At 40.1% G+C, this 26,634-nt stretch overlaps 1 protein-coding gene across 1 annotated transcript; it reads left to right on the forward strand.

The window, feature by feature from the left end:
• Nucleotides 1–22,620: 22,620 nt before the first annotated feature.
• On the forward strand, nucleotides 22,621–26,039 carry SIX1 (SIX homeobox 1). Its single transcript, XM_075193067.1, has 2 exons — nucleotides 22,621–23,428; nucleotides 25,174–26,039. The coding sequence occupies exons 1-2, from the start codon at nucleotides 22,869–22,871 to the stop codon at nucleotides 25,466–25,468; spliced, it is 855 nt and encodes a 284-aa protein (XP_075049168.1). The 5' UTR covers nucleotides 22,621–22,868; the 3' UTR covers nucleotides 25,469–26,039.
• Nucleotides 26,040–26,634: the final 595 nt, after the last annotated feature.

Here is a 26,634-nt window from a genome sequence, read left to right on the forward strand (position 1 = left end):
ACCATTGAGAAAATGAAAGAAAGAAAAATCTGATTGGTTGCTATGGGCAACCACACTTATCTCCACAGTCACCTGTAGGACAGTTTCCATAAATGGGCATATTTGATGTCCTATGTGCATAGAATAAATTCTGTTGAGTGTGCTGCCATTTTGGAAACTATTTTGGCTCATAAGCACTAAAACAAACGTCTTCATAGACCACAATAGCAACAGTGCCATCATCAGGCTTAGGTGAAAAGTGAAAAGAAAATTAGGCAGCTCTTACTGTCACAAATATCTTAAGTAGTTCTTCATTGTGGGACTTTTTAAACACACGTTTGTGAATGAGTCACTATTTTTCTATAGGAGTAAATCATTTTTCTTTCAGGTTTGCATAAATTCAAATATTCAGAAAAGGTTTTCACACAGCATTAGATTTAGGGATGAGTGCACTCGGATTTCTGAAATCCGAGCCCACCCGAACGTTGCGGATCCGAGTCGGATCCGAGACAGATCCGGGTATTGGCGCCAAATTCAAAAGTGAAACTGAGGCTCTGACTCATAATCCCGTTGTCGGATCTCGCGATACTCGGATCCTATAAATTCCCCGCTAGTCGCCGCCATCTTCACTCGGGCATTGATCAGGGTAGAGGGAGGGTGTGTTAGGTGGTCCTCTGTGCTGTTTAGTTCTGTGCTGTTTAGTTCTGTGCTGTTTAGTTCTGTGCTGTTTAGTGCTGTGCTGTGCTGTGCTGTTTAGTGCTGTGCTGTGCTGTGCTGTGCTGTGCTGTGTTCTGCAGTATCAGTCCAGTGGTGCTGTGTGCTGTGCTCTGTCCTTCTGAGGTCAGTGGTGCTGCTGGGTCCTGTGCTGTGTCCTGTTCAGTCCAGTGGTGCTGTGTCCTGTGCTCTGTGCTTCTAAGGGCATAGTTATTTCCCCAATATTCCCCTGTGTTTAAAAAAATAAAAAAAAGTTTTTTAAAAAAATACCAAAAACTACTTTAATATTTTTTAATTACCACAAAATTTTCACAACCAATCCTGCAGTATAAGCCCATTGGTACTGCAATATTACCAAGTTCACACATTCAGCAGTAAAAGTCCAGTGGTACTGCAATATTACAAAGTTTACACATTCTGCAGTATCAGTCCAGTGGTGCTGTGTCCTGTGCTCTGTCCTGCTGAGTTCCGTAGTGCTGCTGGGTCCTGTGCCGTGTCCTGTTCAGTCCAGTGGTGCTGTGTCCTGTGCTCTGTGCTTCTAAGGGCATAGTTATTTCCCCATTATTCCCAAGTTTTTAAAAAATAAAAAAAAAGTAAAAAAAAATAAAAAATTTTAAAAAAAAAATAATATATAATAATTATAACCAAATTTGCAAAACCAATCCAGCATTATAAGTCCATTGGTACTGCAATATTACCAAGTTCACACATTCTGCAGTATCAGTCCAGTGGTGCTGTGTCCTGTGCTCTGTCCTGCTGAGTTCCGTAGTGCTGCTGGGTCCTGTGCCGTGTCCTGTTCAGTCCAGTGGTGCTGTGTCCTGTGCTCTGTGCTTCTAAGGGCATAGTTATTTCCCCACTATTCCCAAGTTTTTTAAAAATAAGAAAAAAGTAAAAAAAAATAAAAAATTTAAAAAAAAAATAAAAAATAATAATTATAACCAAATTTGCAAAACCAATCCAGCAGTATAAGTCCATTGGTACTGCAATATTACCAAGTTCACACATTCTGCAGTATCTTGTGCTACATATAATGGAGACCAAAAATTTGGAGGATAAAGTAGGGAAAGATCAAGACCCACTTCCTCCTAATGCTGAAGCTGCTGCCACTAGTCATGACATAGACGATGAAATGCCATCAACGTCGTCTTCCAAGCCCGATGCCCAATCTCGTAGTACCGGGCATGTAAAATCCAAAAAGCCCAAGTTAAGAAAAAGTAGCAAAAAGAGAAACTTAAAATCATCTGAGGAGAAACGTAAAGTTGCCAATATGCCATTTACGACACGGAGTGGCAAGGAACGGCTTAGGCCCTGGCCCGTGTTCATGACTAGTGGTTCAGCTTCACCCACGGATCTTAGCCCTCCTCCTCCTCCCCCCCCCTACAAAAAATTGAAGAGAGTTATGCTGTCAGCAACAAAACAGCAAACAACTCTGCCTTCTAAAGAGAAATTATCACAAATCCCCAAGGCGAGTCCAAGGGTGTTGGTGGTTGTCAAGCCTGACCTTCCCATCACTGTACGGGAAGAGGTGGCTCGGGAGGAGGCTATTGATGATGTAGCTGGCGCTGTGGAGGAACTTGATGATGAGGATGGTGATGTGGTTATTGTAAATGAGGCACCAGGGGGGGAAACAGCTGATGTCCATGGGATGAAAAAGCCCATCGTCATGCCTGGTCAGAAGACCAAAAAATGCACCTCTTCGGTCTGGAGTTATTTTTATCCAAATCCAGACAACCAATGTATGGCAATATGTAGCTTATGTAAAGCTCAAATAAGCAGGGGTAAGGATCTTGCCCACCTAGGAACATCCTCCCTTATACGTCACCTGAATAACCTTCATAGTTCAGTGGTTAGTTCAGGAACTGGGGCTAGGACCCTCATCGGTACAGGGACACCTAAATCCCGTGGTCCAGTTGGATACACACCAGCAACACCCTCCTCGTCAACTTCCTCCACAATCTCCATCAGATTCAGTCCTGCAGCCCAAGTCAGCAGCCAGACTGAGTCCTCCTCAATACGGGATTCATCCGAGGAATCCTGCAGCGGTACGCCTACTACTGCCACTGCTGCTGTTGCTGCTGTTAGTCGGTCATCTTCCCAGAGGGGAAGTCGTAAGACCGCTAAGTCTTTCACCAAACAATTGACCGTCCAACAGTCGTTTGCCATGACCACCAAATACGATAGTAGTCACCCTATTGCAAAGCGTATAACTGCGGCTGTAACTGCAATGTTGGTGTTAGACGTGCGCCCGGTGTCCGCCATCAGTGGAGTGGGATTTAGAGGGTTGATGGAGGTATTGTGTCCCCGGTACCAAATCCCCTCGAGATTCCACTTCACTAGGCAGGCGATACCAAAAATGTACAGAGAAGTACGATCAAGTGTCCTCAGTGCTCTTAAAAATGCGGTTGTACCCACTGTCCACTTAACCATGGACATGTGGACAAGTGGTTCTGGGCAAACGAAGGACTATATGACTGTGACAGCCCACTGGGTAGATGCATCCCCTTCCGCAGCAACAGCAACAGCTGCATCAGTAGCAGCATCTACAAAATGGCTGCTCATGCAAAGGCAGGCAACATTGTGCATTACAGGCTTTAATAAGAGGCACAACGCTGACAACATATTAGAGAAAATGAGGGAAATTATCTCCCAGTGGCTTACCCCACTTAGACTCTCATGGGGATTTGTGGTGTCAGACAATGCCAGTAACATTGTGCGGGCATTAAATATGGGCAATTTCCAGCACGTCCCATGTTTTGCCCACACCATTAATTTGGTGGTGCAGCATTACCTCAAGAGTGACAGGGGTGTGCAGGAGATGCTTGCGGTGGCCCGCAAAATTGCTGGACACTTTCGGCATTCAGCCAGTGCCTACCGCAGACTAGAGGCACATCAAAAAAGCTTGAACCTGCCCTGCCATCACCTCAAACAAGAGGTTGTGACGCGCTGGAACTCCACCCTCTATATGCTGCAGAGGATGGAGGAGCAGCAAAAGGCCATTCAGGCCTACACAGCCACCTACGACATAGGCAAAGGAGTGGGGATGCGCCTGAGTCAAGCGCAGTGGAGACTGATTTCCGTGTTGAGCAAGGTTCTGCAGCCATTTGAACTTGCCACACGAGAAGTCAGTTCCGACACTGCCAGCTTGAGTCAGGTCATTCCCCTGATCAGGCTGTTGCAGAAGCAGCTGGAGAAAGTGAGGGAGGAGCTGGTAAGCCATTGCGATTACAGCAAGCATGTAGCTCTTGTGGATGTAGCCCTTCGTACGCTTTGCCAGGATCCGAGGGTGGTCACTCTTTTAAAGTCAGAGGAATACATTCTGGCCACCGTGCTCGATCCTCGGTTTAAAGCGTATGTTGTGTCTCTGTTTCCGGCGGACACAAGTCTACAGCGGTGCAAAGACCTGCTGGTCAGGAGATTGTCCTCTGAAGAGGACCGTGACATGCCAACAGCTCCACCCTCATTTTCTTCCACATCTATGGCTGCGAGGAAAAAGCTCAGTTTTCCCAAAAGAGGCACTGGCGGGGATGCTGATAACATCTGGTCCGGACTGAAGGACCTGCCAACCATTGCAGACATGGCTACTCTCGCTGCATTGGATGCTGTGACAATAGAAAAAATTGTGGATGATTACTTTGCTGACACCATCCAAGTAGACATGTCAGACAGTCCATATTGTTACTGGCAGGAAAAAAAGGCAGTTTGGAAGCCCCTGTACAAACTGGCTCTATTTTACCTGAGTTGTCCCCCCTCCAGTGTGTACTCGGAAAGAGTTTTTAGTGCAGCGGGGAACCTGGTCAGTGAGCGGCGAAGGAGGTTGCTTCCTCACAACGTTGAAAAAATGATGTTTATAAAAATGAATAATCAATTCCTCAATGAAGTACAGCACTGCCCTCCAGATACTACAGAGGGACCTGTGGTTGTGGAGTCCAGCGGGGACGAATTGATAATGTGTGATGAGGAGGAAGTAGACACTGTAGGGGGAGAGGAATCAGAGGTTGAGGATGAGGACGACATCTTGCCTCAGTAGAGCCTGTTTAGTCTGTACAGGGAGAGATGAATAGCTTTTTTGGTGTGGGGGCCCAAACAAACCAATCATTTCAGTCAAAGTTGTTTGGTAGGCCCTGTCGCTGAAATGATTGGTTTGTTAAAGTGTGCATGTCCTATTTCAACAACATACCTCTCAACTGCAGCTCATCCCTCCTCTGCGGGGATAATGTCTCCTGTGCTCTGACACGTCACTCTGTGTACTCTCAGCCTCAGGATCTGACACTACAGCTACCATGCCTCTTGTAGCAGCCCTCACTCCAGGGCCTCTTCCATGTGCAGTGTCCCCCTCTCTCTTGGGTTCACTATAGTGGCATGGAGTTCTCCCCCTCATCCAGGGCACACATTCCTTGCCCTGGCTCAGTCACCACGCTCAGACTTCCAGGCAATGCTGGGGGAGCCTGGGAGCTTCCACCCCAGGTCCCCAGCTACAACTCTCCTCTCCTGTGTCTTCTCTCTCTTTCTGACACTTTAAAGATCGTGCCTTTAAATGAAAAAGTCAGTCTTCATTGCACGACTATGTGCAAGTGCAACAGGGACATTTTTTTGGGTTTACAAAGTCAAACAATAACACTTCGACCCTGTCTGTCTGGGGTCTCTCAATGACGAATTGTCTGTAGCATGTTTGGAGGAGGTATTGTGGCCCCGGTATCAAATTGGGTACCGGGGCCACCCCACTATGCAGTCCAGATACTTGTTTGGTGGAATTCCGACACGTGGAGGGTTTTTTAATTATATTGTGGCCTCGGTACCAAATTGTGTACCGGGGCCACCACACTACGCAGTCAAGATACTTGTTTGGTGGAATTCAGACCAGTTGAGGGTTTTATTATTATATTGTGTGGACCACTCTATCTATACCACACTACAACTCTATACCACTCTATTTCCTACTTTAATTCTATTTAATTCTATTTCCTACTTTAATTCTATTACTAATTAATTACCATAAAGAGGAACAAAAAAAACCAATTTTACCAAAAGTATAATATGACTTAGACTTACAAACACTACACTTTAAAGATCGTGCCTTTAAATGAAAAAGTCAGTCTTCATTGCACGACTATGTGCAACAGGGACATTTTTTTGGGTTTACAAAGTCAAACAATAGCACTTCGACCCTGTCTGTCTGGGGTCTCTCAATGACGAATTGTCTGTAGCATGTTTGGAGGAGGTATTGTGGCCCCGGTACCAAATTGTGTACCGGGGCCACCACACTACGCAGTCAAGATACTTGTTTGGTGGAATTCAGACCAGTTGAGGGTTTTATTATTATATTGTGTGGACCACTCTATCTATACCACACTACAACTCTATACCACTCTATTTCCTACTTTAATTCTATTTAATTCTATTTCCTACTTTAATTCTATTACTAATTAATTACCATAAAGAGGAACAAAAAAAACCAATTTTACCAAAAGTATAATATGACTTAGACTTACAAACACTACACTTTAAAGATCGTGCCTTTAAATGAAAAAGTCAGTCTTCATTGCACGACTATGTGCAACAGGGACATTTTTTTGGGTTTACAAAGTCAAACAATAGCACTTCGACCCTGTCTGTCTGGGGTCTCTCAATGACGAATTGTCTGTAGCATGTTTGGAGGAGGTATTGTGGCCCCGGTATCAAATTGGGTACCGGGGCCACCCCACTATGCAGTCCAGATACTTGTTTGGTGGAATTCCGACACGTGGAGGGTTTTTTAATTATATTGTGGCCTCGGTACCAAATTGTGTACCGGGGCCACCACACTACGCAGTCAAGATAGATAGATGCGTATTGCGTATCATAGATAAAGTACATTCAGTGGTGTGGGGCAAATTGAAAAATATTCCAAATGCACTGACATTATCAAAAACAAGAGGTTGTCACACGCTAAAACTCCAACATGTATATGATGGAGAGGATGGAGGAGCAGCCGTATGTGTAGTGTAATGCAGATCTGTTGAAGGTTTTTTATATATTTTATTGTGGTGCCCAGTGCCCACTCCTCTACGCAGTCCAGATACATTTATTGGTGCGAATCATAAAAGTTCAGGGTTTTTAAGATATTGTGGTGACCCACTCCTCTACGCAGTCCAGGTACAATTATTGGTGCGAATCATAAAAGTTCAGGGTTTTTAAGATATTGTGGTGACCCACTCCTCTACGCAGTCCAGGTACATTTATTGGTGCGAATCATAAAAGTTCAGGGTTTTTAAGATATTGTGGTGACCCACTCCTCTACGCAGTCCAGGTACATTTATTGGTGCGATTCATAAAAGTTCAGGGTTTTTAATATATATTGTGGTGACCCACTCCTCTACGCAGTCCAGAAAGATACCTTGTTGCAACGTTTTGGACTAATAACTATATTGTGAGGTGTTCACAATACACTGTAAATTAGTGGAAATGCTTGTTATTGAATGTTATTGAGGTTAATAATAGCCTAGGAGTGAAAATAAGCCCAAAAACTTGATTTTTAAACTTTTTATGTTTTTTTCAAAAAAAATCCGAATCCAATACCTTAAATCCGAACCGAGACCTTTCGTCAAGTGTTTTGCGAGACAAATCCGAACCTCAAAAATAACGAAAATCCGGATCCAAAACACAAAACACGAGACCTCAAAAGTCGCCGGTGCACATCCCTAATTAGATTGTTAGCTCTTCAGGGCAGGTATCTTTTTCCTATTATATTATAATCCCTGAACATGCAGTTGCTTCATACACTATATGGACAAAAGTATTTGGCCACACCTGATAATTACTGAATTGAGGTGTTTCAATCAGACCTGTTGCCAGAGGAGTATAAAATCAAGCACCTAGCTATGCAGTCTCCATTTGCAAACATTTGTGATACAAATTGGGTCGTTCTGTAGAGCTCAGTGACTTCAAGCACGGTACTGTGATAGGATGCCACCTTTGCAATAAGACGGTTCCTGAAATTTCATCCCTGCTGGATATTCCACAGTCACTTTTAGTGATATTATTAGAAAGTGGAAGCATTTAGGAACAACAGCAATTCAGACACGAAGCAGAAGACCACGTAAAATCACAGAGCGGGGTCAACGACTGCTAAGGTGCATGGTGCATAAAAGTCGCCAACGCTCTGCTGATTCCATAGCTGAAGAGTTCTGGCCTTCCACTGGCACTAATGTAAGCACAAAAATGGTGAATGGGAGCTTAATGGAATGAGTTTCCATGGGTGAGCAGCTGCATGCAAGCCTCACATCACCAAGACCAATGCCAAGCGATGGATGGAAAGCACAACGACACTGGACTGTGGAACAGTGGAAACGTGTTCTGTGGAGTGATGACTCACGCTTCTCTGTTTGGCAGTCAGATGGGCGAGTCTGGGTTTGGTGGATGCCGGGAGAACGTTACCTAAGTGACTGCATTATGCCAACTGTGAAGTTTGGTGGAGGAGGGATAATGGTATGGGGCTGTTTTCAGGGTTTGGGCTAGGCCCCTTATCTCCAATGAAGGGCAATCTTAATACTTCAGCATGTCGAGTCATTGTGGACAATGCTATGCTTCCAACTTTGTGACAACAGTTTGGGGAAGGTCCTTTTCTATTTCAACATGACTGTGCCCCAGTGCGCAAAGGAAGGACTACAGAGACATGGTTTGATGAGTTCGGTGTGGAAGAACTTGACTGACCTGCACAGAGCCCTGACCTCAACCCCATCGAACACCCTTGGGATGAACTGGAACGGAGATTGTGAGCCAGGACTTCTCGTCCAACATCAGTGTCTGACCTCATAAATGCTCTACAGAATGAAAGGGTAAAAATTCCCACAGAAACACTCCAACATCTTGTGGAAAGCCTTCCAAGAAGAGTGGAAGCTGTTATCACTGCAAAAGGGGGACCAGCGCCATATTAAAGTATATGTATTTAAATACAATGTCATTACAGTCCACGTTGGTGTAATGGTCAAGCATCTGAATACTTTTGTTCATATAGTATATGTGTAATGATATCCTCTATAATCCACTAATAATTAAGTGGGATAATTGCTTGCTTAGTTTTAAATATATATCCGTGAATGTGACAAGATGCATTTTGCTTTTTTATCAACTTGTATTTTAAGTACATGGTATATAAATGGATTCGGCTCATACTAAAAGGGACCTACCATTAATAACAATGCAAGAAGATTTGTATTATAAATACTTAGTTGAATTGTTACTAAACTATCTTAACCCCAAAATGATCGGATAAAGACAAGGGTAAACTGTATTGTCTTGTCTTTCATTTAATGTCATAGTAGTGGTGGTGAATAAAATGTGAATCAGAATTTTTTTGCTGTAGTCTGGTGACCACTGACTTATTACTGTAGAAGTCCATCTCACATTCGTAGGCCTTGTACCTACTGGCATTCAAGGCATGTAAACGGGTATGGCATTACAGACCATTGTTTCTAGTGTCGCCATACCGTTTACTGCTGTTGCTAGTGTCAGGTTCAGTGTTCAGGTTTTTGTGCCAAATTTTGTTCTAATCCATACCTCCCATATCCATACCTTAGGTCCGATATAAGGGGGTCCTTCCCACCATCCTGACTGTCGACATATTTGTCCATGTGAGGGGTATGGCCAACCACAATGCATAGAACATCAGTGGGGAAGAAGTGTCGTGAATGTCTGCCCACTTTCACATGGCCATGCCCACTTTCCTCCGCGCCTATGCTACGTTTTTATCCATTTGAAAGTTGGGAGCTCCAAATTTAATAAATGATAACAATGTGCTAACCCATACTTGCCAACTCTCCCTGAATGTCAGGGAGACTCCCTGAAATAGGGGTGATCTCCCTCACTCCCTAAAGAGTCTGGCATTCTCCCTGATGCTGAGCCAGTACAAGACGTGGTTGGCTTCGCCATCTGTGACATGATGACACAGTTCAGAAATTGTGTCCTATGTCCATGTATTGATGCCTATGGAGGTGGCCATTTTCATGGAGACCAAGATTTAATCAAAGACTGACAGGTAAGACAACATGATTTCAGTAATGGAGACAGAAATGTAAAAAACACTTCAGTCTCTAGAGATTCATTAGCTGCTTTTCTTTAATGCATAGTTGCCTACCCTCCCGGAATGTCCGGGAGACTCCCGCATTTCTGGGAGACCTCCCGGGAGAGCAGGGCAACCTCCTGGTTCTCACCCCCGCAACAGATAAGTGGTGGGGGCGGGGCTTAATGACACAATTATCGTGTCATCTTAGCCCCTGGTGGAATTGGCCAAAATTGTGGCAACCGTTTAGGGGGCGGGGCCTAAATGATGCGAATCGTCAAGCCCCCGCACGTCCACCTCCCCCAGGATCGACCTGAAGCCAACGAGGAAAAGGTGCCAAGTATGTGCTAACCTATCAAGCAGACAGTGGCTGCCACACAGAGTTGCTTTCCAGAAGTGTGGGTTGCATGATTAATACACAGGAGCAGGTGCTCAACCCCCCCACACACACACCCACCCACAATTTCACCTGTATGACACTCTATCAGGAGACTGCACTAAAAATGTGGGAGGAGTTACAACTGGCCAATGGATTGGAGCGGTAAAACTTTACTTTTAAACAGAGCTGTAGTGCACATGAGATTAACTCTGAACAGTTCATTTTATATTCATCATTTATATCTGAATATTTCGACTTGGCGGTTTAGTGGTCCTTCAAAAATGAAATGAAAAAACTAAATAAACTTAGTTTAGTTCCGTTTTAGGTCAAGCAAATATGAAATCTAGAAATTTGGGCGGCTTCCACCATCCTATCCAGGCTCAGGATAGTCAGGTGACCTTATTTAATGTGATCTTAAATGTACTATAATTAAATACATATACATATAGCTTCATAGCCTTAATTATTGTCTGTTTTAGAAAAGGTTGCTTGGGAAATATAATGTTGTACTGCAGGCCGCTCTCCAGCAGTTGTGTATATATTACTTTTAGCATTTGTGGAACTACAAGTCTCAGCCATAGATTATCTTCCCGTGTTCTACAGAGAGGCATAGTAGACGGTGTAGCTTGGCAAGCTGGCATATTAGCAAGTGGCCTTTTTTAAAAAAAAATGTCAAACTGTAGAAACACTAGGTAATAATAAGACATATGGCCAGACATGAATAAACAAAAGAACAGCAGTGTGACCTTCTTTTTCTGTAGAAGAGCGCCCTCTGTTAAAATCAGCAGGTAATAACACCTCAGTGCTGTCAATGATTTGTAAGGTTTTTCCTTAACGTCTAACAACAGTTTTGTGGGTAGTCTGGCAATGTTAAAAGTGCTGAGAGCGGCTATGTGAACCTGAGATCTGCTGAAAGAACCAGGGAAATATTAATTACAACTTGGGGACGTTGAATCTAAAGATTCTGGTTTGGAACTACAAACGGGAAGATTTTAACAAATTAAAAATGAAAAGCTAATTGTAGAACAAAGGGTTAATATATACAGAGTAGTACAGAAGAGTTCAGAGCATATAGAAGAGTACAGAATGTCTACTCTATTGGCTCTCTGTTGACACCCACTAGGGAACCAGTCTAAATTTGGAGAGAAGGGGATGTCTCTGATACTGAGAGACCGTTAGTGAATTGGAACTTTAAGAAATAATTTTGGTCTCATCATTTTAAAAGTGTTATTAATTTATACAGGTGCATTATTTTGCATTGTTCTGCCAACATTGGGACACGGGGCCAAGGAAGCCAGACCACTATTCCAAAATGTTACATTGATCCAACATTAAAGAAAATACACTGCTACATATATGTGGAGTTGTGTGCTAGGCTAACACATGCTTAAAATTAGCAATGTGCTACTTTTAAGCTGACCACACACACACACAGGCTGATCCTACCACTTGGCATGAGCTTGAGGTCAGTGTCGAAGCTGACCACACACATAGGTGGCCAAAGTGGACATTTGTGGCATAACTTGGAGTCGTTCCTGCAGTCGGAAGATGACCGTACGCACGAGTCGATAGTTGTCATCTGATCTTCTGATTGTATTTACCAACGTGTCTACTAATGATCCAAATAACTTGGAAGAGGTTAGGCTTCATAGTTATATTTGGGCCACACACACACACACACACTGCGATATCGGCCAATTGCCAATGCTGGATGCAATACTGCAGCCAGTGGTGCCAATATTAGCTAGATCGACCTTTAGATTAGCTAAATAGAAGAATAGACAATTGGTTTTTTTTAGTGTGGGTTATGGAATAAAATAAAGCTGCAAAAATCGCATTATATTTGTTAATGTGTCTTATTTTGTTATGCTCCTTCTCTTTAATGTGTCTAAATGTCTTTTTTGGACAGCAACAGTGACACATGCAAGTTACGAAGGTGCCTTGAAAGCGCATGTATTATTTGTGCTGTTATAGAAATCATTGATCCCTACGACAACCGCTTCTGCCCATTCACATCTGAATTCTTCTCAGCGCAACGTACTTTAATCTTCGTTCAGTTGTGAAAGGGCGCGAACAGCTGCCATAGGGCTCCCTATGACATCTACATTTTAAAATGCAATTTAAAGCCCAGCTTGCATTAGGTGAGGGGGACGTGGGCAATGCTCAGATAATTAATGCCACTCCTACTTAGTACCCACACAGCCTGTCACCCATCATAGCTCTTTACAGCGCTGCGGAATTAGTGGCGCTATATAAATAGCTGCTGATGATGATGATAGGTGGGCTGTACCAGGCAGATGAATAGCTGCTAAAGACCAGCATTTAAAAGGTAACCATAATTTCTATCTACATGACTGCCCCTACCAGCCCTTGAGAAAAATAATTTGGATGGGGAACTCCTTTAATCAATATACTACAAATGTAGATGCATCATATATACCAACGATAGATATAATCAAAATTGAGTCTCAATACTATTTAGTTTCATGCAACATAAAACAAACAGTGCTCTGTTTTTAAAATATATCAACATTATCATCATCATCATCATTTATTTGTTTATATAGCGCCAACATGTTCCGTGCTTATATATATATATATATATATATATATAAAACCATATTACATCAGAGAGAAACAACCTTATACAGAGGCCTGTGTATTGTGAATTACTGCTAGACCTCTGGGTATGTTGTATAATGATTTAGCAAAGAGACAAAAAGAAAAACTAAATTCAAGAAATCACTGACAGCAGTAAGCACATTACTTAGATATTACAAATCACTTAAATGATAAGTAATAATGGCTACAATATCAATAGATGCCAGGAGATTTATTTATTTATTAGGCCATTCAGTCATCCTACCACTGTTAGAAAATAATCTGTGGGTTTCTCTAACCCTTCGGTATAGGTACCCCCATACTGAATCTCAGATTGTTGATGTGATGGTTCAGTCTGTTCCACTTAACTAAAAATAAGAATATACTTAATTCATTAAAATTACAAATTGCTTCTAGATTTGGAGGTATATTTACTAAACTGCTGGTTTGAAAAAGTGGAGATGTTGCCTATAGCAACCAATCAGATTCTAGTTGTCATTTATTTAGTACATTCTACAAAATGACAGCTAGAATCTGATTGGTTGCTATAGGCAACACCTCCTTGGTGTTTACTGGGCAGTTGCAGACAGCGGGGGCTTGGTAACTGTTTGTAGATATTTGATATGTAGAAGATAACCATAATCTAGGTCCATACTCACCATGCAGTTTGCATGTTAAATGCACAAAACCTGATTTAAAAAATATTTCCACTAATATAATAGATGTGTCAGTACAGCAATGTCACGCACAGTGTTGATTGTGTATACCACATTAAACCTATTCAAAGTGCATTGTAAACACATTCAATAACTGCCTGTGTTTTAATGCATTACCGACAGGGATGTACTAAAAAAAGTGTACTATGTTCATAGGTAAATGTTGGCTTCAACAAAGAGGAATAAATATATTTTCTTTTATCTTTTTTTTTTTAAATAATGTATATATTTTTTCTTAATTGTCACATTTGCGCATTCACTTTAAACTGCAAAGCTGGTGAGAATTGGAGACCGAAAGGAGTCTAGCGCTGAAATGTGTTATGGATATTCGTAGAAGAAATTGCAGCGTTCTGGATGTAAAACAAATGAAAATAAAAGTGTGAAGTATTGTGGCATAAGATATAACCAAAATCTATAGAAGTGAGTTGCAATTACTTCCAATCTGTGTAGACAGTTTGTAGACGACAGCCTAATGACGTGATTAAGTAGTGAGCTGTCAACAAGAGAGATAGAGAGCCTGTGGATCCCCAGCTGTTGTGGAACTACAAGTTCCAGCACGCCCTACCTAGCTAAAAAGTCACAGATTAACTAAAGCAGTGAGTCACCACTCCAGACACATCACTCGCGCGCTGTGTGAGCAAAGGTTGCAACCCACAGCATTGTCCATTCTCCAGGACCTGGGAGATCCAATTTGTCTGCAGCACTTTCTAATGTAATTCGCATGCATTATCTTATTTTAAAAGGACCGTGGCTGGGACGTTTAAATTACCCTTGTATCGTGTTACAAATCACTTTATCCTGAGAAACCAAAAGGAACCCGGGCTGTAGACTGACCTGAAATTCACAAACAAAATTCTGAGAGATAAAAAAAAATAAAAAACGACAACAGACAAACACACACAATCCGTGAATAAAAAACATAAAAAACAAACAACAAAACGTTAAAATGACTAAGTATATAATATGTTCTATGTCAAATACATTAAACATCATATAGCAATTTACTTATGTATTATATTCCCACGAAAACATATTTTTACTGCGTCGTTTATGGTTATTTGAAATCACGTTTCTCTCTACCACTTATTATTGCTATAAAATTATCACCATTTCAATAGCACTTTTTATACACACATCCTGTGATGTTATGTAACGTCACCTCTCACCGACAACATGCAGATATTTCCCAGAATAAATGTTAGAAAATAATTTAGATGTCATTTTTTTTTTTTTGGTAAGTTTTCATTTCTGTAAAAAGAAAAAAATAATGTGTTTTATTATCATAAGCCTTTTCTTTGTATTATTTCATCTTGTCTTCTTGGTATTATTTTGTCAGTGTTTTATTGCAAATAAGAGCGACATCTTGAAGTAATCAGAAGCTGAAAAGGACTCGTCCCCCTGGCATCTCAGGTTAAATAAGGCGCTCTAGGAAAATATGGTAGGCCCATTACAGGAAACCTGATCTGCCTTCATCAAGACTCCAATTGCCATTGCATTAGGATTGATTAGAGACCAGCAGTACCGTAATGACCCGGGCAGAGGTGCAGCATGGGACCTTTAATGGCAAGATCTCACAAGAGCTGATAGTTTTATGTTACTACGAGAATTTATATTTGTGTGCATATTTATCTAAGCAAATCACATATCAGGGGGATAATGTAACCAAGAAACAAAATTCTAAAACAGGGGATTAAAATCGCTCTCTCCTAAGAGACTCACTGTACAATAACTTATGATTAAATACAAATAATAGCAATATATGATATATTTAGCCAGCAGCACATTAATCTAAACAATGTTTTATTAACTGCAAGTGACAAAGATAATTGAAGCGTTTAGTGCTACAGTGCCTGGGCCGTAGACGGAATAGCTGTGGGTTTGTAGGCCTGTAATTGTACATTTTACAACTTTTGCAGAAAAGTGCAGAATTTGAGTTTTCTTCCTTAGGCTCGCTGCTCTGAGACAGGGTGTAACCACAGAGAAAGATTCAAGGGGTCTACTGGAGGGCAAGTCAAAGCTGAATTTTTCTCCTGGAGAGTCAACAAAAGGAACTTTAAAAAAAAAAGTGGCCGAACGGATATAATATCCGAGTCACTGATATTGTGAGGGACCCAAGAGATTGTGGGGGTCAACCCCTATCCCCACAATACAGACAGGGGAAAAAGCAGTCGGCCCCCTCCTTCCCTCTGAGATTGCCCCTGCATTGTGAGTCATAATATATCCACCTCATAGTGGGGCATTCAGTGAAGTTCACTGGATAATTAACTCCATCTTTCCAAACCAACTTAACTGTTTATTTAGTGTCACTTAGTATTACCATCAGCAGCGGTTCTCTCCGAGGAAAATTAGCTTTGCAGACTTCACCCTGCAAGGGCAAATTCTTCCTTCCTCTACCGCTGGAGGGGACTTTTCTTTGACCAGTAATTAAACAGTTAAAACGACCGTGGAGCGTGTCTACTGAATGCATCATGCCTACAGATATTTATTCATAGATGAATCCGTTGGTTCGTCAAATGTCTACAAGATCTAATAACTAATCAGGAGTGCGCCTAGCCATTCTGCTACCTGAGGGGGCAAATCAAATGTCGCCCTTCTTGCGTCTTACAAAAACTATTATATTAATTTGCTTATGAGTATTGTGGACTATTAAAAACAATATGACTTTAATTGTTCTTGTATCAATATGTATATTAGAAACCATTAGGTTACATTTTGGAAAACAGTGTTTAATTAATTTTGGTGCCCTCAAATCTTGCTGCTTGAGGCAGCTGCCTAGGGGCACCTGGGAGTAGACACAACGCTGTACCTGGTTTACTGTGAACTGTGCTTAGATGAAAAAGGTAATTACCTTCATAATTATATGTAGAAAAATGCTGAAATTTAAAATCTCTTTCTATTTTCAATAACCATGGTGTAAAATGTATGACGTTAGGGGCCAACTCCCCAAAAATGTTCAGTGTGTCCTTAAATATTGGGTTAGCAGTGATGGATTTATATTCAAATACACAAACGCTGAATATTAATTTGGACTTTTGTGAATTTGGAAATGGTAGCACCTTATTCTCAAACTGTTGTTTCAAATCTGTAAGCTTGCAAGCAGGGCCTTCTTACCTCTCACCCAGCAATATTCAATTATTGTGTTTGTTCACAATTGTACAGCGCTACAGAATTTGCTGGCGCTATATAATAAATGTTGCCGATGGTGATGAGTAAATCTGGGGGTGGCGCAATTTATCCCTAGTTTTAAGAAAAAATTTAACATTTTGATTGTCTTAAAAATGGCTTTAGACATTTGTAAATATGGAGTCCAGTAAAAAGTGACAACATCAATACCGTTCTTAGCCAACTCTTGGGAATTTGGCCTAAAGTCTCTAGTAGGTGTCTATTGTCCATGGGCTTTGCTATATTTGTGTCTATGTGTAATATAGGCCAGTTACATATTTTGGAAATATAATGCAAATGGTCATATTCAGTATTTAATTAATAGAACATAAAATTATGTTAAATAAAATGAATTATATAAAGGCCAGGCCGTTACACTGATTCCGTCTTGTGCATCCCAGTCGCCTAGGGGCTATGGAACACATGCAGAACAATGGCATCTCCATCTCAAAGTCATCCAGGACAAATTGAGGAGACTCCTGGCTACAGCCTTCACTCAATCACTTCCCCAGTGATGTTTGTACAGGTGCCTATCCAGTAATTATCCCAGCTCATTAAAGTGTCCGCTCTAGTTTATAGATTTGTAGTATTATTTTTATTCCAGGACGGCGGACCACAAACAGCCTACAGATATATGTTGAGGGATTTAGAGGGTTATTTAGAAAGAAAATACAAGTGCTTATTGTTTTGGTAGGGCCGGCTATCTTGCAGGCACTGGTGGGCACTGCTGCTCTGCTGGAAGAAGGATCCGGTGTCACATTGCAGATTCCCACTAAAGATAAGGAAATGTGATCTAGTTTTCAGAACAGCAAGTGGTTGGGAAGAGGGAGGAAAAAAAAAAAACCTTTCAAACACAAAGCTCATTTACTAATGGACTGGTTTTGTGTTACCCAGTCCAATGTACGGGAATGGCCAGAGAGATAAATAATCTGCCCCATGCGCTGAACATCTAATTAGCCCGGTCTTGTTGTCCTCTGTACAGTGCTAGTTAGGGGTGGGGGGGGGGGTGGGTAGTTATTTTTAGTTTTTTAGTCCACGCTCTTCTGTGTATATGCTTTAAGAGGTGGGGGGTTGGTTTCCCAAATTCATATCAATGCAAATGATAGAAATTAGCATATGGAGATAGATAAATGATACCACTATGCAAAGTGGGACACTTATATAAACGTCTGACTCATTATTCAGTGACCTTGTTTACGGCGTCTGTGCACACCTGCATAACCTTGTATCAGGTGCTCACTAATACAGCAGCTCTAGGTCAGAGGAACACAAGCTGGTGGGGAACTACAAATCCCAGCATGCCTAGCTGTACATCCACCAGTAAATGTGTTTAAAAAAATCTATATATTTTTTTTTAATAATACAAATACTGTATATTAATAATCTGTCTTAATTCGTATTGGATTGATGGCTATGGGAAATACAGTTGAAAAGGAATTTTGTACTTGATCACAATGAGGCTGACAGGTAATTATTATTATTGTTATTATTATAATTATTATTAATAATAATAGTATTATTATTATTATAATTATTATTATTAATAATAATAATATTATTATTAATATTATTATTATTATTAATATTATTATTATTATTATTATTATTATCATTATTATGATAATATTTTATGTTCTACAACAGCTAGTGAACCACAGCCTGTTTAACTTGGACCTAAGCTGTCTGTTGCTCTCTGGCTCACCAAGACGATGGGCATTTAAATGGATTTTCCGCTTTGTTCAAACACTTTATTAAATACCTATTGAGGTTACATTTGCATTTTTTTTGTAACAGAAGTGAAACCGTCAATCACGCACAAATTCATTTGATATGGGTTTTCACTCATTGGTTTTACTAGCGTTTGGAACTCACTGTAGGCTTCTCCAAAACTGAAAGTCAGTGCTAGTGAGAACGCAAGTGGATATGGTGACATCAGAAACAAAGATTTCTGTTGTCAAACCTGTTTATATACCACGTACTAGTACTGAAATGCATGTCATTAAGGCCTACACCACTGGCTTTTTTTTTGCTTTAGCAAATGCAGACATTTGACAGATATTTGTTACAAGCTTTTGTTTTTAATAGTGTTCTGAGGTCATTGGAGGTTACTGTAGGTTTCCCCAATATGTAAACGCATCCCATAGATTGTAAGCTTCCAAGCAGGGTTCTCTTACCTCTCTGTCTGTATGTATTACCCAGTATTGTTTTATTAATATTTGTTCCCAATTGTAAAGCGCTACGGAATTTGCTGGCGCTATATAAATAAATGATGATGATAATGATGAATGGACCAAGATGGGTTCGAAAAAAAAAACGCAAACTAGTAAAAACGCAAGTGGGTATGGGGTCATTAAAAACAATGGGATCTATTTTTAGACCCATTTAAGATCCTTTAAATGCATTGTAATTTGAGCTAATGGCTAGTAAAATTTAAAATTTAACATGAGTTTTTAATACATGTAAACAGGTGTGCAAATAAAACTGTGTACCCTACATGGAACCATGTATGTTTGCTTTTATCTGCATTTAACTTGGGTGCATTATTGTGATTCTTTCTTTTCAGTGCGTCAGACGCTTCAACACAGTTAAAAACTTTACATTCAATTACATTCATCATTAAACAGGTATTAAGCGATTACAAGAACGCAATGTGGTTAATAACATTTTTATGCGTGTTTTAACATGCTTTAAAAAAAATAATAATTTCAAACACCAGTGTGTAGATAGCCTGAGAAAGCTGCTGTGTTGGATCTCCCCTTCTACGGAGAGAGTTGAGCAAAGGTCCTGGCTATGATTAAGTGTTGGGACCCACTAAGGCACCCTGACAACCGTCCCAATCTCCTCTCTGAGCCACACTCGCTCCTCTTGTTTCAGCTGCAATAAGGATTTTAGCTCTTCCAGGAGCAGGGCCCTGCCTATACTATGTCTCCATGTCTACATTTATTTTGTGTACCTTGTATGTCCCTGATTGATGTATGTCCTCTTTTTCCCACGATTCCGAGCTGTGGAGCACTGTGGCGCCTTACAAATCTACGATAATGATAATACGTAGGTCCATCAATATCTATACAATATTTCCAGCATTAAGAAAGCCTACTGGTAGATTATAAATTCCATGTTTCTTGCATGTATGATCTTACCTAATAAAGTTGTATAAAGTATATATGATATAGACTACTACCATGTATATATAATGTATATATATATATATATATATATATATATATATATATATATGTATATATATAATTAACTAGTATAATGTATACATGGTAAAAGTTTTGAGTTGGGGGAATTCAATTAACCGCAAAATGCCACCAGAGCCTTGCGCAATGTGCTCCTGCACTCACTTCCGGTTATTAAAGGAAAATCTGAGCAAAAATGAGATTTCAGGCCAGACATCGTCGCGGATTCAGATCATGTGATGCTGCGTCCACACACTGACAATAATTGAATTCCCCATCTTCCTTCTAGTCAAGGGCATTCATGATCCTGCATAATAATATATTATAATGTATATATGATATAATCTAGGTTAATATATATATATATATATATATATATATTATATATATAATTTTTTTTTTACTTTTTTATTTTTTCACTCTATGGGGCATATTCACTTGACTCCCTGAGCTCCCTGAGCTGCGAGCTGAAATCCAGCGAGTAAATTACCATATTAACAGTATTTACTCGCAGGATTACTGTATTGATGGTAATATTTTTTGAGCGCTGGGTTTTCGGCGATCCCGCCATCAATTGAATACCCCCCTATGATTGTATAATGTGAATATGAAATAAACTAACAAACTAGTGGTTTAATTTTTCTGGCATAGACAGACCTCATAGGGTAATGCATTGACCAATATTATTTAATAGTATATAGCACTGGTTCCCAAACTGTGCGCCTAGGCTCCCTGGGGTGCCTCGGCGATCTCATAGGGGTGCCTTGGCCAGGGCTAATGGTAAGCAAGGCAGGGGACTTCTTGGTAATTATTTTGGCTTAGGGGTGCCTTGAAAAAATTATGGAGACCCTAAGGGTGCCTTGGGCTGAAAGAGTTTGGGATCCACTGGACTATATAGGAAGTTCAAGGCTATCACATGCTAATTATTTACATTTGAAACAGATCTATATCCTTCATATACCTGGTCTCTGGCTATATAGGTAACAGAGCAGTCAGATTGCATTAATATTATCTCAGTTCTATAAGTGACAGTATATATGGTTATTTGAGATTAGGAAGCAAACAGACTATACTATTATGTAAGTATATGATTAAAAACAATTCTGAGGACACACCCCAAATGCAAGCCCTTGCCACCCCCTAAATAAAATGTTCATTCAATGGGCAAATGTTTTTTTTTTAAACAACACATACATCAATGTGCATACACTGGGCAATGGCCAGTAACGCCAATCTGGAACTCTAGAGGACATTATGTATAAATATTCTCTTATGCATCAGGGCTTAAGCTGACCTACATTTTACAGCTCTCAGCGTATACCCAGTCCCCCTTAAGGTAACTCAATCCCCTGCACAATATTTTATAGGATTAGGAGGAAAGAATCCCTATTTTAGGAGCCAGGAGCTGAGGGCTCAGAGGTCTCCTTCTGCGCACTTGTTCCAGACTTTAGGGTATGAGCTGAATCGGGAGCAGGTTTTAAGACTCGTTCCGGTCCCACAGCTGCCTTGTCAATAAAGGTCTGCTCCGAGAGAACACATTCCTCCTAGCAGGACACTGCAGCCGTCCAGATCTTCAGCACAGCACATCACAACACTTAAAATAACACTATACATATTACGTATATAAACTACATATTACATGTATGTATATATATATATATATATATATATATATATATATAATGATCGCGAATATACAGTAAAATGCATACTGTTGTGCCGTCCCTTACAATCCCATATTGTCTTGATAAAGCTCAGACTACCGAAACGTTGCTTACAGAATTGTACAACCGATTGACACGACCTATGATGTGATTGTCTAAATACATTTTTCATGTGGTCTGAACTGGGTATTGCAAATACTGTGTTCTTTCACTTTAAAAGAAACGTTAATTAGAGGATAGCTGTTAATTATCTCTCCTAATTCGCATTGCATTAATGGCTATGGGAAAAGTAGTTAAAAGGCAATCTTGTACTTGCAGACAATGACAGATAAATATACACTTATGCCACCTCTCTCTGCCCTTATCTCCAAGCATTGTTCTTATCTTATAACCTCCCCTGCTACCAACAATAGATTATCTTTGTTTACAAAAGGCTAATTGTTTTGGAGATCTTTTTTTTTTTTTTTTAATAATTGCTTTCAAACAAGGTGTGTAAATGAGGATTAGCATAATTAGACTGTGAATTCTTAGTGCAATTTTTCAATTTTTCTTAATATCCCTCTTCATACACCAAAGGAAAAGAGAACTTTCCTATAATTTTTCTTTAATGTCATTTTGCTGGAAAGTCTTTCATTCACAGCACCGATATGCATGTGTACATTCTAGTTCGACTGTCATACAATACTCGTATATATATATATATATATATATATATATATATATATATATTTATGTACATATTTATGTACACACACACACATATATATATATATATATATATATATATATATATATATATATATATATATATATATACATGCATACATATATGCAAGTATTCTCGTCCTATGCTCCCCTGGTGAAGTTAAATTCTTTAATTATTCATCTCTGCAGAATCTATTCATCAACGTATGTTTTATTCATGATAAGCATTAAGGTAATTAAATACCAACTCACCTGAAATGGACAATGACAGTTTTTGATTTTTTGTTTCTCACAGAGGTCTGCTGTTATAATTGATTTGTGCAAAGATGAGTCTTTGGTCCCCTTAGGTGATACTTGAGAAGGGGCTCATGTTGCAGAGCCCTGACGTGTCTCCCCCCCCTGAGGGCAGCAGCATCACCCTCTGCCCTCCCCACCCTCCAGTCTGTGCTCCATGCTCTCCTGTGCTCAGCCTGCCCCCATATGTGCAGCCAATCAGTGTGCTCAGCAGTCAAGAGCTTTAAGGAGGCTTCTACCAGAACAGTAACAAACTTCTTGCAGCTACAACCAACATCCCCCAAACTAACCAGCCCGTAAGCCCTTTCCTTTTTTTGGTGATTTATTTTTTTCCTGCGTAAAGAGCCGTGGATATACCGTTTGTGACTTACAGTGTATGTTTGGCATTTCTATCCTGCGTGTCCTCTGGCTGTGTCACAAGCACACTGAGCCATGTCTATGCTTCCTTCCTTTGGCTTCACTCAGGAGCAAGTAGCCTGTGTGTGCGAGGTGCTACAGCAAGGAGGGAACCTGGAGAGGCTGGGCAGGTTTCTCTGGTCCCTGCCAGCCTGCGACCACCTCCACAAGAATGAGAGTGTCCTTAAAGCTAAGGCTGTGGTCGCCTTTCACAGGGGGAACTTCAGAGAGCTCTACAAAATCCTGGAGAGTCACCAGTTCTCTCCCCACAACCACCCCAAACTGCAGCAGCTGTGGCTCAAAGCGCACTATGTGGAGGCAGAGAAACTCAGGGGGAGACCTCTTGGGGCTGTGGGCAAATATAGGGTGAGGAGAAAATTCCCCTTGCCCAGAACGATCTGGGATGGTGAGGAGACAAGTTACTGCTTTAAGGAGAAGTCGAGAGGGGTGCTGAGAGAGTGGTATGCTCACAACCCCTATCCGTCTCCCCGGGAGAAGAGGGAGCTGGCTGAGGCTACTGGACTCACTACAACCCAAGTCAGCAACTGGTTCAAAAACAGGAGGCAACGGGACAGGGCTGCAGAAGCCAAAGAGAGGTAAGAAGCTGTAGCTGCCCAAATATTACTATGAATATATTAGTATAACATTGGAGGCAATGGCCATTAAGCTTGCAGAAAGCCCCATCTGTAAAAGCCATATGTCATTTTCTGAGCACTGCCAAAGTAGTTGCAGGCGATCATTTCTGTGAGTGGGGAAATAATATACGTTCACATGCAACCAGTGCACTGGAATACCAAACCCCCGCACTTCTCTGCTAGGAATCCCAGACAAAGGAGCACCTATCTCTCGTTGTAACATGCATTGCCATCACACACGTGGTTTGCCATTTAATCCAAACCTGACCATGCCCTGCCGGCAGCCAAGAGGTTAAACCGCATATTTTATTTGTGAAATACGTCGTATTTAATAGTCAATAAATCAAGTTGCCTTTCTGTTTCCCCCTCCACCCACCCCTCCCAGTAACTAATGGACTCACCGTTTGCTGGTTCTCTACGTGTAGCAGGGAAACTCTGAAATAAATAAACAAATAAAGTGGTGTCTGTGGAGTCCTGTGTTTTCTTAGCTCACCACATACTCTGCTGCCAGGGCAGGACTGAGGCCGGCTCACATTTGTGTATAGATGATATCACATTCATCTGGACCCCTCAGCACATATAATGTTCCATAACAATATCAGAGTTTATGTACTGGCTGGAAATTACACACATAGGAGCGCTCCCAGATAGATACATATATGTGTGTATACATCTATCATATTATGTATACTATATATATATATATATATATATATATATATATATATATATATATATATATATATACAGATATCTATATCTCATACCCACATACACATATATATATATATATATATATATATATATATATATATATATATATATATATATGTATTAATATCTGTATTATATATAAAGATATTATATATATATATATATATATATATATATATATATATATATATATATATATATATGTTATTACTCATTCACACACATATCTATGTACATATGAAATAATATCTGCAATATATATAAAGATGTTAATTATATATATATATATATATATATATATATATATATATATATATATCATAATCAAAATTAATCTAAATCACACATTGGATCCCCTGTGATGGGACTATTTCCATCAGTATGAATAATAATACATTGTTGTTTACCAGGAGGACACAACTCTGTAGACTAGAACTACCGTTCTCAATCCCCCATATGGATTCGATGTGTATTTCGGATTTTTATTTAATGACAAAGATACATTAAATCAAGGAGATAACTTTAGGTTGGTACCTGGTAAACAGTTAAAAACATAAGGGGGGCGAGGGGGGGGGTTAGTTGACAGAAGAGTTTGAGACCCACACAACAATATTTAGGGATACACTTAATTCACCCCCCCCCCCCCACCCCCCACCCCCACCCTACATATAATTTCTGATCGGTTATTATCTAAACTCTGTTAAATTGTATTTGATAAATATGTTTTGTAATAAATTCCAGATGATAGATAGATAGATAGATAGATAGATAGATAGATAGATAGATAGATATGAAATGTTTATCACTCACTTTCATATAAGTATTAACAATAGTGCCACTTGGAAGTCGATGAAGATCTTGTTTAATTTATAGTATTTTAGTGTTTTATGTACATATGATACATCTCATATTGAGAATGGATAAAGCCAATATGCTAGCAGCTATAACTGAATAAAATATCTTATACAATTGTGTATATTTATTTTTTCCAGGGAAAATACAGAAAACAACAACACATCGAGCAACAAACAGAACCAGCTCTCTCCTTTGGATGGAGGAAAATCTCTCATGTCCAGCTCAGAGGAAGAGTTCTCCCCCCCACAAAGCCCAGACCAGAACTCAGTCCTGCTGTTGCAGGGGAACCTCAGTCACCCGGGGGGGTCTTCTTACTCTCTGAGCGCTTTAAGTGCCTCCCAGGGCGGCCACGGTCTTGCGGCCCATCAGCACCAACTGCAGGACTCGCTGCTTGGACCCCTTACCTCCAGCTTGGTGGATCTAGGTTCCTAAACAGATCTTTACCAGCCAGGGACTCTTGTCAGGAGCACCAGGGGACTGCACACTTACTGTAAATAGCAAGACACTTCGTGGTTTCAAAGCTCATCTCATGGTACTTAATATGTAAAGAGAAAATAATGACTTTTTTTTATTCCTGTTCATAAACACATCCCCCCACCCTCACCCACCTCCATCGAATGCTCTTATAATTCCCCCCATAGCTCTCCTGCAATTAGCCAAATGCAGAGTACAGAGGCACTAAGACACCCTCCTCCCAAAATGTCTCCTTCAATTCAACGCAGCTGTTACAAAACTTAGGATATACGACACTAGAGGATTTTATTGTGCTTTATTTATGAAGATCCGCATTTTTTTCCCCCTCTCCAACAAGCAAGAAAGCAAAATTGGTTGAACACATAAATGGAATAAAATTTATTTGAAGCTGCTTTTCAAAGTGGCACCCAGAAAAAAAATATGTTCACCAGTTTGGAGGAGGTTAAGTTTACAATTTTTTTTTTCACTTTTAGTGTTATAAAACGATTGCAAAGTAGTTTATAATAAAATACAGTATTAGAAAAACAAATAGTGCTTGATGTCTTTTGTCAAAAATGTAGGGAAGTAATAATGCGGCACTTTTAATAGCGCTGCGCAAATGCTTGCGCAAATGTGACAATTTTTTACGTAAGCAATACACTGACTTCTGTGAAATTGATTTAGTTTTGATTAAACTTAAAGAAACTCCCACAAAATAGCGCACAGTCTCTCCATAGTTTGCGCAATAGGTAGTAGATTTTGCGCTAAGTGAACGAGAGGTGATTGCGGCAATCCAGTTTTTAATGGCGATTTGTGAGCATGCAATCTCAATTGACTTTCCATAAAAATGACATATTAACGTTCATTTCTTCTTGATTGCTATTGGAAAACGATTAGCTGCAGTAACCATAATGCTCTGGACGTCTGTCCTGCATTGAAAATACTATAATCTGTTGAGTACATCAGTAGTTCCACCGTTTTATTTTAATATGATATTTATTGGAGTTAAATTGCAACGGAGAGGGCTTTTTTTTTCTATAAGTATAACACAGATGCTTATCTTTTTTTTATAATACCAAACCTTAAAGCTTTTTATCCAGTGATATTGCAACTGTCATAGGGTGGATTTGGTATTACTTAAAATT

Source organism: Mixophyes fleayi, chromosome 12 (genome assembly GCF_038048845.1).
Source record: "Mixophyes fleayi isolate aMixFle1 chromosome 12, aMixFle1.hap1, whole genome shotgun sequence".
Lineage (NCBI taxonomy): Eukaryota > Metazoa > Chordata > Amphibia > Anura > Limnodynastidae > Mixophyes > Mixophyes fleayi.

What these genes read in the sequence shown, in the direction of transcription:
- SIX1 (XM_075193067.1), top strand. Translation starts at nt 22,869, where the DNA reads ATGTCTATGCTTCCTTCCTTTGGCTTCACTCAGGAGCAAGTAGCCTGT. An exon ending in GCTGCAGAAGCCAAAGAGAG is followed by an intron (nt 23,429 to 25,173) that starts GTAAGAAGCTGT and finishes TATTTTTTCCAG; the next exon opens with GGAAAATACAGAAAACAACA.